Source organism: Leucoraja erinacea, chromosome 32 (genome assembly GCF_028641065.1).
Source record: "Leucoraja erinacea ecotype New England chromosome 32, Leri_hhj_1, whole genome shotgun sequence".
Classification (NCBI taxonomy): Eukaryota; Metazoa; Chordata; class Chondrichthyes; order Rajiformes; family Rajidae; genus Leucoraja; species Leucoraja erinaceus.
In genome coordinates, this window is record NC_073408.1 from 23902173 (window position 1) to 23916647 (window position 14475).

General features: G+C 44.0%; 1 protein-coding gene across 2 annotated transcripts in view; it reads right to left on the reverse strand.

Moving 5' to 3' along the window:
* Nucleotides 1–8967: 8967 nt before the first annotated feature.
* Nucleotides 8968–14475, reverse strand: part of LOC129712455 (CMP-N-acetylneuraminate-beta-galactosamide-alpha-2,3-sialyltransferase 4-like) — a 154754-nt gene continuing 149246 nt past the window's right edge. For both annotated transcript variants that reach the window (XM_055660905.1, XM_055660904.1), the window contains 2 exons: nt 12727–12876; nt 8968–10379 (listed from right to left, as the gene is read on the reverse strand). In XM_055660905.1, the coding sequence (XP_055516880.1) occupies nt 10290–10379; nt 12727–12876 (240 nt within the window). In that variant the 3' untranslated portion in view covers nt 8968–10289. The remainder of the gene's footprint in view (nt 10380–12726; nt 12877–14475) is intronic.

Here is a 14475-nt window from a genome sequence, read left to right on the forward strand (position 1 = left end):
AATTAAGGAGTTATATATAATTACAGAGTTATTTTACAATTTTACAAGATTAAAAACGGATCTCTATACAATAACCAGTAGCCTTCAACATGACGCCCTGAATTTAAATCGAAGATGCAAATTTTAGATGCAATTTATCCCATCAGATAAAGCATAACAACAAGTTTAATTTGACACCAAATTCACTTTCATATCTCAAGTATTAAAAAAGTTATGGCCATTTTCATACTCGGAAATTAGCGTCTTGTTCCCTATTGTTTTTCAATGGACATTACAAAAAAGCTGTGATCTTGGATAGTCAAAAGCCCGTAACTTTCTTAAGAATTAAGAGAACTGAATGAAATTTTCACCTATCATAGATTGAAGCATTCTGAAAAAATATAAAACAATCTTACTTAGATGACATGAAATTAAAGCATATAATTAGCTAATTACCTAATTGTAGCTAATTACAAAATTGACCGATGTGACAGAAATGGTAATAAAGAACCAGACTGCCTTGAAAATTCAAAAATGTGATATTCTCAAGATCAGAACTTTAATATTATTGTATAATATGCTGTAAGTCAGTTATGGATAGGTAAATAAATTACAATTTCTAGCAAAAGACCAAGTCTTTATGGAGAAGATCAGCTGCTAGCTGGTACATTGGCATATCATAATCAGTAGCATCATCATACTCCTCAGACTGCAACCAATAAGCAATTCTGTACACGTTGTTTTTCCTCAATTTTTCAATTTTAGAAAAAAAGGTAGAGATTATAAAGTTAAACGCTAAAACAAATAGTAAATACTAAAAAAGAAAATCATGTTTAATCAAAATTCAATTACTAGATATAAACATCTATCCATTTCTTAAATAGCCTAAGTGTCCAAAGATTATTCACAAATAATTCACAATATAACATGATTTTTATATCTAATTTACATTAATTTATAGGCCAAATGGAAGGAATTTAGTGTTCAATTGCTGTAAATAAATGCCCATTTAAATCGGCTTTCTAGTGGGTTCCTGTGAACGCGCTGCTTTAGAACGTTCACATCGCGCTGGATTAGTGCCCTCAAATGCCAAGAAAAATACTGCGGGATATAAAAAGCCCAAAATGAACTACTCGCTATAGAAAACTTTATAAACAGGGTTATATACACGCCCCATTTAATGTAAAAATAAGGTACATACCTTTAATTGTTTGCTTTATAAAACCCTGGGGCTGCGAGAGGTTGCGGAGTGAGAGAGTGATTTTAAAATTATTATAACTATTATTCGAGGCCTATAAAACTAATAATACCTTTTGCGACCGGGTCTTGCAGCGATTTTTCGTTAATGATTTACTAGGCTGAACATCTGCGATTAGAACAGCCTAGTAAAAATCGCGTTTTAAACCCGCCCCCTCCAAACAGCGCCAAAATCGCGGACATGGCTTTGGGCAGATTCCCAATGACGATTCAGGTAGGTTTTGTAACATACCTACTACTAAGGATGTCATGTCTATAGTTCCCTGTGTCTGTCTCATTGTAGACATTGGACTATGGCTCTAGAACTGTTGCACTACAATGCTGAGAGCTATATGCTGCATTCTGAACCTTCCCCTTTGCTCTATCTATTGTACTTGGATATGACGATTGCACAGTATATGTACAGTATTCCCTGATCTGACATCAATAGGCATAAAACCCTTTTCTCTCAAACAGTAGGGTGAGTTTTGTCTTCAAGTTGTTGGAACTGTGCAAAAGGGCACCAGGAAGGCGCCGTGGTAGAGCTGCTGCCTTACAGTGCCAGAGACCCAGAATCGAGCGTGACTATGGGTGCTGTTCGTAAACGGTTTGTACGTTCCCCTGTGACCACGCAAGTTTTCTCCAGGAGCTCCAATTTTCTCCTACATTACAATTACAAACAGGGTTTACGAAGGAAATGCAGATGTTGGTAAATCGAAGGTACACAAAAATGCTGGAGAAACTCAGCGGGTGCAGCAGCATCTATGGAGCAAAGGAGATAGGCAACGTTTCGGCCTGAAGAAGTGTTTCGGCCCGAAACGTTGCCTATCTCCTTCGCTCCATAGATGCTGCTGCACTCGCTGAGTTTCTCCAGCATTTTTGTTTACCTAGGTTTGTAATTTAATTGGCTTTGGCAAAATTGTAAATTGTCCCTAGCGTGTAGGTGTTAGTGTGCGGGTGTCGCTGGTCGGCGCGGATTTGGTTGGCCGAAGAGATTGTTTCCACGCTGTATCTCTAAACTATCTGTCCTGAACTACTATCTATCTCATTGGTGACACTCGGACTTTGCTGGCTTTACCTTGCACTAAACGTTATTCCCTTATTAAGTGTCTACACTGTAAATGGCTCGATTGTAATCATGTATTGTCTTTCTGTCCACTGGTTAGAACACAACAAAAGCTTTTCACTGTACCTCAGTACACGTGGCAAAAAAGTTAACAAAACTAAACTAAAATTGTACCATATCGGAAAATAACAACCTATGCATCCATGAGATTTCCCTCAGAATCCCTAACATTGGGTATGGGGGATTTATTGTCTGCAGTTCCAATAATTTCTCTCATGGTGATCTTTTTACTTTGCCCTTTCTTTAGTTCCACTTTTCAACTTAATCTGTCCTTACCCACTAGTGCAGGACAATCCTTTGTTTCTTCTTCTGTGAAAACAGCCACAACATTTTTACTTCCCCCGCCATTTCCTTGTTCCCCAGCGCACTGTGTAACAATCGCAAACTCACTTGTAAAAGAGTGGAGTTGGTTAAAATCAAACAGAAAAGTATCAGTGTGAAACACAGTCTTGGTGTGATTGCCATTTATTAAATACAAACAAATAGTAAATTTCTAACATCTTTCAATTACAAGTGCAAATCATCATCAGTATTCAATTATAAAAAGATAAACAGGTTATTTGGTTCAGACTCAAGCTGAAATCAATTTCGACCCACCCAAGATGGAAGCACTCAGACAGTTAATCACCAGAAAACATAGAAACTTTAAAGAAATCAAATACACTTCTCAATTGAAACCTATTCAATACATGTAGCTTTAAGGCTCGCTGGAGGTGTGTCACTGCATTTCTCCCTGCATTAAATGAACCAGCTGATTGTCAGTCAGAGAAGGGAGGAATTGAACACTGGTTGGAACTGCTCCAGAATTGCTGTAACGGTATGTTGCAAGCTGCTGACATCTTGCACAACATCTGCCTGGCGCCCACTTTTAAGGTCATGCAGTCATCTCCACAGATCCCCACTGCAAACAGCTATTTATATCCGTAGGAAGGAACTGCAGATGCTGGTTTACACCGTAGCCACAAAAAGCTGGAGTAACTCAGCGGGCCAGGTAGTCTCTGGAGAGAAGGAATAGGTGACATATTGGGCCCACTCCTTCTCTCCAGAGATGCTGCCTGGAACGCTGAGTTACTCCAGCATTTTGTGTCGATGTTAGCGATTTATATCCCTTTAGGTTGCCTAATACTGTGAACACAATGTCTTATATAGTAACGGCTGATTGATTCTGTCGTCATGGGCTTTTGGCATCAATGATAACCCACTCCCTTCACTCTCGTCCCTCCACCCCACCCCCACTGCATCACTTCACCCGACCCAACCCCACCATTCTTCCACCTCCCCCGACAAAGCACATTAATATTGTTCCACAATGATACCACGGCAACCATTCCCTCGTGTGGTCTTGCCCAAGTTCCTGCCTTTCATTGTTAACAATTATAGATATCATAGATTAAACGGGAACAGTAAATTCAGCCCTGCAACAGCTCGGCTATTCCCACTCATAGCCTGCATGAGTTTTACTTTTTAAAACAAACATTTTTATACCAAGCGTCTGATCAAAGATAGCCAGGCCATCAGTTCCTGCCCATCCCTTACTATCTTCACTGAGAAGCACCTTCCTGACTCACTGCAGTTCCTTTTATTGAAGGAACACACCCACAATGCAGTGTAGTTTGATTTAGTTTATAGTCATGTCACTATAGTGGGTCATGTCAACCTAACATTTCCATGGTGACCAAGATGCCCCATCCGAGCCAGTCCCATTCGCCTGCGTTTGGCCCTTATCCCTCTAAATCTTTTCTATCCATGTACCTGTCCTAGTACCTGGTTATAGTTATAGTACCTGCCTCAACTACCTCCTCTGGCAGCTTGTTCCATTCACCCACCTGAGTAAAATCATTGCCCCCGCAGATTCCTGTTAAATCTTTCCCCTTTCACCTTAAACATATGTACTCTGGTTCTTGATTCCCTGACCCTGCCCAAAGGTTTCTGTGCATTCATCCTATCTATTCCACTCATGATTTTAAACGCCTCTATAAATCATCCCTTAGTCTTCTACGCAGCAAGGAATAAAGTCTTAGATCGCCCAATCTGTCTCTGAAGCTCAGGCCCTCAAGTCCTGGCAACATCTTCGTAAATCTCTGCACTCTTTCTAGTTTAATAATATCCATCCATTAGCAGGATGACTAAAACTGAAGACAACACTCTAAATGTGGCCCCACCAATGTCTCGTACAACTGTAACAGAATGTCCAACTTCTATGCTCAACATAAAAACAAGAAACTGCAGATTCTGCTTCACAAAGAAAGGCACAAAGTAATTCAATGGGTCAGGCACGTCTGCAGAACATGGATGGGTGATGTTTCGGGTCTCAATCCTACTTCAGTCTGAAGAAGGGTGGCACCACTTTCCAAAAACCAACACATCTCACTTATTTGTATTTAAACCTGTGACCATCCCACTCTCTGCAGCTCTGCTGATCGAAAAAGTCTCTCGAGTCATGGGTGAAATGTGTGGCTTACTCTAAATGATCACACGACTGATCTTTATCTGAATAGGTGACGTGTCAGGTCTGACTAAAGAAATCCCTCCTCATCTCCTTACTAAAGGTACATCCATTTATTCTGAGACTATGACCCCTGCTCCTAGACTTCCACTAGTGGAAACATCCTCTCCACATCCACTCTATACTGGTCTTTCACTATTCAATAAGCTTCAATGAGTCCCCGTTCATCTTTCTAAACTCCAGCCGGCACAGTCCCAGTGCCATCAAATGCTTATCTATCATATGTTAACCTACCCATTCCTGGGTGGGTATGATGCATGGGGCTTTAGGGGTGACATGGACATGGAAAGGTTTGACCGGAAGGTCCAGTGAAGGTTACCCTGAGAGACTGTGTGAGGAAAATTAGCCCAAGCCCAGGTTTATGGAGAGAGAAAAATAAATAAAACCTTACAACAACAGTGAGAATTGTGCACAAAGGTAGAAGGTGTTGGTGTGATGGCCATTAACAATGAGCATCTCTGGAGAAAAGGAATAGGTGATGTTTCAAAGGGACAAAGCACAAATGAATGGAAGGTATGAAAAAAACCAAATCAAAGCCAGCCAGATGACCAAGGAAGGGTGGAGTCCACAATTATGTTGTCTGTGGAGAAGGTGAAAATGAGTGGATACAGCAGTCAAACTTGGCAGGACGACAGTGAAATTAATCGCGGGCTGCATGGTGGCGCAGCGGTTGAGCTGACTACAAGTTTGATCCTGACTAAAGGTGCTGTCTGTATGGAGTTTGTACGTTCTCCCCGTGACCTGCGTGGATTTTTTCCGAGATCTTCAGTTTCCTCCCTCACTATAAACACGTTCGGGTTTGTAGGTTAATTGGCTTTGTATGAATGTAAGTTGACCCTGGTGTGTGTAGGTTAGTGTTAGTGTGCGAGGATCACTGGTCGGTGGGCTGAAGGGCTTGTTTCCGCGCTGTATCTCTAAACTAACTAAAAAGACGAGGGTGGTGAGGGATGGAGAGAGATTGATTGCAAGAGTTACTTGAAGTTAGAGTGGCTGAACTTTGCACAAAGGTTAATTCCATTCCCAACTCCCAAGATAATGATAGGATCTGAAGGGTCTGCTCCTCGTGCTGTGGCTGCATTTCACCAGCAGGCTCCTGATCTCTGGTCATCCAGAATTGTGGTGTGGTGGGTCCCTGTCGACACTCACTAATTTCTCTGTTGTTTTGCTCCTGGGTCTGGCCAAGATGGCCTTTTAAGGTACCAGGCTTCAAAGGTTCTGCAGAAATCAACTGCCTGTTTCTCATCCAGGCCAACATATGCCTGGAGAGGGAACAGTCAGTGTCCACGGAGGTGTAACTGTGACTAACTGAACAAACTCTTCCTGTTAACAAAAACAAAGGATAATGAGAAGTCCGTACACTCATGCAGCAAGGCTAGAGTTACTTGCATACCTACTAACAGTTATCTATTTAACAAGGAGATCATTAGGTTTCCTAATCCAAAAAGGATTCTCGGGATAGTCATAATTATACAGCAGGCCCTTTGGCTCTTACAGCATCAAATGGTAGACTGCATTCATTCCCCTCCCCTAACTCCCCCACCCTGGTCATCCAACCAGTTCCACAGTTCGCATCCTTGTGTCTTTCGTGTTATCACATCTTCCCCAGCCAACAATGGGCCATTGTGGGCTCCACCCTTTCTGAGGTCATCCGTTGCCGACCCTGATTTGTTCTGGCTATTTCTCATCTCCGGTTTATTCCCCCCCCCACACACACACACACACACACACGATTACTTTCAGTGTTAAGAAGGGTTTTGACCCGAAACGTCACCTATACTTTTTCCCCAGAGATGCTGCCTGACCCGCATGGGGAGAATCTGTTTAATCCCACTGTTAACTAATTTTCACCCTTCTTCCCCCAACAATCCCCCCCCCCCCCCCCCCCCCCCCACCCCTTCCCCTTCCCCCCCGTGACTCCCTTGGACTCACCTTCCACCTACTTTCCCTCCTCTAGCTTCACAATTCACATTTCTTCTATCCTTTTGTCTCATATCTTGTCTTTTTAACCGGTTTTTATCCACCACCCCCTTCGCTACCAACCATGTTCACCCAGCATTTTGTAGCCATCTTCGGTATAAACCAGCATCTGCAGTTCCATCCTGCACATTCCTTCACACAGCCTTTTTTTTTTTAACATTTACTACATTTAAAAGACACTTGCAGCAACATTTAAAAGACATTTGGACAGGAACATGGATGGAAAATACTTTTTTCCCCCAGAGATGCTGACTGTCCTGCTGTGTCACTCCAGCATGTTGTGTCTTTATCTTTGTTATAAAAAGCAACATCTACATTTCTTTGTTTCTACTGCCAGAGGAAGTAGTTGAGGCAATAATAACATTTAGAAGACAGGAGAGGAACAGATTAGAGGGATATGGGCCAAATGCAGATGGAACTAGAGTAGATGGGACATTTTGGTCGACGTGGGCAGGTTAGACCGAAGGCCCTATTTCCACGCTGTAGGACTATGACCTCTCAAGATTAGCAGCAACATCAACATACCTCGCATTTGGATCATGTATCCTATATAACCATATAACAATTACAGCACGGAAACAGGCCATCTCGGCCCTTCTAGTCCGTGCCGAACACTTACTTTCACCTAGTCCCATCTACCTGCACTCAGACCATAACACTCCATTCCTTTCCCATCCATATACCTATCCAATTTATTTTTAAATAATAAAATCGAACCTGCCTCCACCACTTCCACTGGAAGGTCATTCCACACAGCTACCACTCTCTGAGTAAAGAAGTTCCCCCTCATGTTGCCCCTAAACTTTTGTCCCTTAATTCTCAAATCATGTCCTCTTGTTTGAATCTTCCCTACTTCTCAATTGAAAAAGCTTATCCACGTCAATTCTGTCACTCCCTCTCATAACTTGAAAGACCTCTATCAAGTCCCCCCTTAACCTTGTGTGCTCCAAAGAATAAAAACCTAACGTTCAACCTTTCTCTGTAACTTAGGTGCTGAAACCCAGGCAATATCACTGTACCATTAGTGTCAACAAGCAGAGATGAATGGAAATTAGTCTGCAGATGCGTCTGGTACTTTGCCACTCTCTCGTGTGGGTCTTGGAAACGAGGACAATCCTACATCGGCGGCAGAAAGTTCCCCCTGGATATTTGGAAATGCAGAAATAACTGATGTGAAGTTAGGGTGTGTAGGAAGGAACTGTAGATACTGGTATATACCGAAGAAAGACACAATGTGCTGAAGTAACTCAGTGGGTCAGGCAGCATCTCTGGAGAAGAAAGATGGGCACCATTTCGGGAGGAAGGGTCCTGACCCAGAGGTCACCCATACTTTTTCTCCAGAGATACTGCCTGACCTGGCGAGTTACTCCAGCACTTTGTGTCCATCTTCAGAAGTCAGGAGGTGTTGTTTCTGAGTAGCCACTCCAAACCCAGCCCTGAGATCAAGGTTTCCAAGGAGCAAATGATGGACGAGCTGTGATCCAACCTCAGGCAGGAGAGCCATCGAACAAGAGAAAGTCTTGAACATTGCAAGAACACTTGTGAGCTGTTGGGGTGAGATGAGAGAGAGAGGGTAACACCTCTTCAATGTGCAATCTGGAGTTTCCATCCCCACACCAAATGAAATGCCTCTCAGCATGACACTGGATCCTGGTCAGGAAGCCAATGTAAGCTACATGATTGATTTAAAGACACAGCATAGAAACGAGAATTTGGCCCAACGAATCCATGCTGACCATTGATCTCCCATTCACACTAGCTCTATATCAGCTCACTTCCTCATCCACTCTCTACACTAGTGAGGCAAATTAACCTACAAACCCACATATCTTGGGATGTGGAAAGGAACCAGAGCACCAGGAGGAAACCCAGGAGAAGGTGCAAACTTCTCAATGACGGCAACCAAGGTCAGGATTAAACCCAGGTCTCCGCCACTGTGAGGCAGCAGTTCCACCAGCTTCACTTCATTATTCTAATTCCCTATTATCTACCCACAACAAATACAGCTTGTTTAACCAGGACCGCAGAATTAATCATAAAGTTCAAGGAAAATGATAAATTTCTACAACATTACCAAAAGAAGGCAAATGGAACAGAATTTATGAATAAACGGTTTGATTTCTATTTTGGAAACACAGCAGACTGCGAAGGCCCAAGTCCTTTTTTATTTTTTTACATGGAGAATTTTCAAATACATTCACAGGTAGAAATAGGAGAAAATTATCCTTTCTCAAAACCTTAAATCGACAGTGATGCCGGAGTGTACACAGCACACACAAATCCCAACACAAAACAAAAAATGGTGGAAACACTCAGCAAGTCAGGCAGCATCCGTGGAAAGAGAAGCAGAGTCAATGTTACAATGTTGACGAGTTGCAGTCTCTTCACTATTCTAATGCTGGTTCTTCAACATGAAGTCCATTTCTCTTTCCGCAGATACTGCCTGACATGCCGTGTTTTTCCAGCATGTCCTGTGTTTTGTTTCGGATTTTCATCATCTGCGGAATTTGGATTTTTTTTCCCGCACGGTAATTGCTCATGAGGAAACACCCTGCCATCTTGCAGAATCGGGCTGTACTCTACGGCCGCACGGCATCACGAGTATTAGTACAGCTCTTGACCTAACGTCGCTGGCAAAAGTCTTGACATGCCTCACTTGCCTGGTGTCAAAGGTTACTCTGACACACTGATGCAGCAGTAAGATGGACCATCAGTCAGTACCATCTCACTCCAAGATGTGGCTGTGAGAATCAGTTCCGCAGCATGGCGCCGGGCGATCAGAAGTGCATCGTCCCAATATGGAGCCAGTCGGAGGACACAAAAGGCAGCGTCTCTGAAGAAAAGGAATAGGCGACGTTTTCGGGTCGAGGCCCTTCTCAGACCCCTCTTGAGTCATAAAACAGCTCGGTCGTGCATTCCACCGCGTGAAAGTTGTCGAGGAAATTCAACACGTAAATCACAAGCAAGATCGACTGGAAAATCGGCCGTAGCGATTGTACTCCGACAAACACTAACGTCATTTGAACCACTGCGCCCGCATCTGTCCCTGGTCAATCAGAATACAAGAGGGGCTGCAACAAATCTATGACAGTGGGCTATCTACAGCTGGCTGGGCTTGGCAATGTGTATCACGGTGGAGTTCTGGTTGTACTTGTGCATCATCTTTCCAATTGCAACCGGTGGCAAGTCAAACATCCTTTGCTGCGTGACCAGGAGAATGCAGCACCCTTCTTCCAACAAGTGAATGCCACCCGCTTCCTCCGGACCCCCTGTCCACGGCCACGTTGGGTGAAGCAGGAGCCGCTTTGATCGCAGCGCAGAGGGCAGTGTTGTCCCCACACGCATCTCCCCGTGGACCTCGCCGCTGAGCCCAGCAACGTGCCGCACCAGCGGCCGAGGGAATGCCGCAGTAATCATTGTAAAAGATATAAAAACAAAACTTGTCACTCTCTCCAAACCATCACGTTACAGCAAGATGGTGAGGTATTTGATTGCCCCGGCATCCACCAGCTTCTTCAGAAACAGCTGCTCATGCGTGATGTTGTGTTCAGAGTTCTGGAAAAGTAAAGACGAAGAATTACAAAGCAATACTAATACTAATACAACATGGAGCAATACTAATACAATATGGACCAAACACAGGCAGGTGGGACGAGTGTAGCTGGGACATGTTGGCTGGTGTGGGCAAGTGGGCCCAAGGGCTTTATGATTCTATGACTCTATGTTAAGGAGTGCAAAATGACAAGGTGCGTGGTTAAAGCACCTCAGCAAGGAGACAGAGCTGTGGCAGGGACATAATGAAGAATCCGGTGCATCTGTGAACAGAACATGGAACAGCACAGTGTGTAGGAAGGAACTGCAGATGCTGGTTTAAACCGAAGACAGACACAAAAAGCTGGAGTAACTCATAGGGACAGGCAGGACCTCCAGAGGAAAAGGAATAGGTGACATTTTGGGTCAAGATCCTTCTTCTGTCTGGCATTCAGAACAGCACAGCACGGGAATTGGCCCTTCGGCCCACAATGTTTGTGCTGAACACGACACCACATCAGCTCAGTGTTGGACATTTCCACTGCCTACCCTATGCATCTCATAATTAACTCAGGTCATAGAGTCATAGAGTGATACAGTGTGGAAACAGGCCCTTCGGCCCAAAGCACCCACACCGGCCAACAATGTCCCAGCTACCCTAGTCCCACTTGCCTGCACTTGGTCCATAATCCTCCAAACCTGTCCTATCCATGTACCTGTCCAACTGTTTCTTAAACGAGGGGATAGTCCCAGCCTCAACTACCTCCTCTGGCAGCTTGTTCTATACACCCACTACCCTCTGTGTGAAAATCTTACCCCTCAAATTCCTATTAAATCTTTTGCCCTTCATCTTGAACCTATGTCCTCTGGTCCTCGATTCCCCTACTCTGGGTAAAAGATTCAGTGCATCTACCTGATCTATTCCTCTCATGTTTTTGTACATCTCTATAAGATCTCCCCTCATCCTCTTGCCCTTCAAGGAATAGAGACCCAGCCTACTCAAGCTCTCCCTATAGCTCACACCCTCAAGTCCTGGCAACATCCTCGTAAATCTTTTTTGAACCCTTTCAAGCTTGACAATATCTTTGCTATAACATGGTGCCCAGAACCAAACACAATATTCTAATATTCTAAGGTCAGAGTTCTCCCCTCAACCTCTGACGTTTCAGAGTAAACAATCCAAATCTATCGTGGCTCTTCCTCTAGTTGAAGCCCTCAAATCCAAGCAGCATTCTGGTCTGGTCTCGACCCAAAACGTCCCCTATTCCTTCTTTCCAGAAATGCTGTCTGACCCACTGAGTTACTCCAGATTTTTGTGCCTATCTTCAGTTTAAACCAGCATTTGCAATCCCTTCCTACACATTCTGGTAGACCACCTCTGCACCCTCTCCAAAGATTCCACAACCTTCCTGTAATGGGGCGATCAGAGCGGCACGCAATGGTGCATACAAATTCCAATCTGGTTTACCAAATGGCAGCTAGTTAGGGTGCAGTAATAGGTCGTTTTCATAGGCCATTACTTTTTGAAGGAACTTCAGCCCAACTTGTCCTTGCCGACCAATATGCCCCATCTATGCTAGTCGCATTTACTTTAGACTAGAGATAGCCCGGAAACGGGCCCTTCAGCCCTCCGAGTCCGCGCTGACCTATGACGTCTTCAGACTGAAGTGCCGACTCATAACGTCACCTGTTCCTTTCTCTCGAGAGATGCTGCCTGACCCGCTGAGGTACTCCAGCACTTTGTGTCTATTTTTACTTACAATGCAAGCCTGAAACTAACAACTATCATTAGCATCCATCTGATTCACCACTGTAGTTTAGGACAGGTTTTCTGTCCCCTTTAATCTAAATAACACCCATCATCATATACTCAAAGGGCAATTAAGAATCAGAATGTCAGTTTGCCCTCATATCCATGAAGGAGGAGGTATTGCTGCAGATCTATCTAGAGTTGCTGCTGCATAGAGTCAGAGAGCCGAGTTCGATCCTGACCTCGGGTGCTGTCTGTGTGGAGTTTGCACATTCTCCCTGTGACTGTGCGAGTTTCCTCCGAGGGTTCTGCTTTCCGGCCACATCTCAACTTTAGACGTTCAGTTTCATAGGTTTATTGACCTGTGTAAATTGCCCCCTAATTCATAGGGAATGGGATAACAGAACTAGCGTGAAGGGGTGATAAATGGTTGTTGTGGACACGATGGGCAGGAGGGCCTGTATCCATTCTGTATCTCTAAAATAAAATGGCTGACCTAAAGAGTGAACAACAGATAGTGACTCCGTGAGCAAGTCTGCATCTCTGGAGGGCGATATGGATAAAAATATAACTGCCGCACCCATGTCTTTGACGTTTAAGTCAAGGTACTCAGATACTCACGGTCATGGCTTTCATTGTAGTTTTGTCGTAGTAGTGAATTGGAGTGTCCCGTTGAGTGATGGGATAACCAAAGCCAGCGACATGGACCTCATCACAATAGTTCAAGGCCACAGTGATGGCAAGAAAGCCACTTGTGGGGTGCACTGGTTTCTGTAGATTTGGAAAGAGACATAACATTGAGATTGAGGCAGGGTTTCGGCCGGGACTGCTTCATGTGGGTTCTTTACCACCTCAGACAGCCCCAGTGAAATACCAGTCATGCATATCCAGTTGTGGCCGGTGTGGGCCTTGGAGGTGTTCACCCTGCACCTTCAGCCCTGTGCTTCATTCAGGTGGAAGCTGTGGGTCTGTCTATACTGTTGCGATGGACACCACAACTTTCAATTATTTCGGGTGGCATGGTGACACAGTGACGTCGAGTTGCTGCCTTACAGTGTCAGAGACCCAGGTTCGATCCCAACTACGGGTTGTGTCTGTACGGAGTTTGTACGTTCTCCCTGTGACACGCGTGCGTTTTCTCTGAGATCTTCGGTTTCCTCCCACATTCCTAAGACGTACAGGTTTGGTGGTTAATTGGCTTGGTATCAATGTATATTGTCACTAGTGTGTGTAGGGTAGTGTTAATGTGTGGGGATCGCTGGTCGGTGCAGACTCGGTGGGCCGAAGGGCCTGTTTCCGCGCTGTATCGCTAAACTAAACTAAAATAAACAAAACTATTTACAATTAGTTTAAACTATTTACATAGTAAAATTTCCCAAGAAACTTCACCAAACTCAGAAGACATTTGCTATGGAGCAAAGAATATATTAGGAGCATGAAAACAGGCCCATTGCATCCATACCCATCATTAAACACCAATTAGCACTATGTTTTTGTTCAAACCACACCAGCCGTTCCACTCCCTCCCCAAGCACTAGGGTGAATTTACAGCACCCTATCAACCAAGCGACCTGCAGACACAAGGAACTGCAGATGCTGAAAATCTGGATCAAACACAAATAAATAAATGATCACAGCAGGTCAGGCAGCATCTGTGGGGAGAATGGACAGGCAGAAAGATCCCGACCCAAAACGTATCCTGTCCATTCCCTCACAGACCTGCTGAGATGTTCCAGCACTTTGTGTTTAACCTACCGACCTGCTGCCTCTAGGCTGTTGAATGAAAGCAGAGCATCCAGGGAAGACCTATAAAGTCACAGGGAGAATGTACTTCAAGAGAATCAAGAGTGTTTTATTGCCATTTGGCCCAGGTAGAATAATGAAATTCTTACTTGCGGCTGAACATACAGAGTTTCTACAGCTATATTAATAGCAAAAGGATAACGAGGGATAAAATTGGTTCATTGGAGAGACAGAGTGGGAAGCTATCTGCAGAGCCAAAAGAGATGGGGGAGATATTGAACAATTTCTTTTCTTCGGTATTCACCAAGGAGAAGGATATTGAATTATGTGAGGCAAGGGAAACGAGTAGCGTAGCTATGAATACTATGAGTTTCAAAGTAAAAGAAGTATTGACACTTTTGAAAAATATAAAAGTGGATAAGTCTCCAGGTCCTGACAGCGTATTCCCTAGGACATTGAGGGAAGTTAGTGTAGAAATAGCAAGGGCTATGACAGAAATATTTCAAATGTCATTAGAAACGGGAATAGTCCCCGAGGATTGGCGTACAGCGCATGTTGTTACATTGTTTAAAAAGGGTTCTAAGAGTAAACCTAGCAATTATAGACCTGTTAGTTTGACTTCAGTGG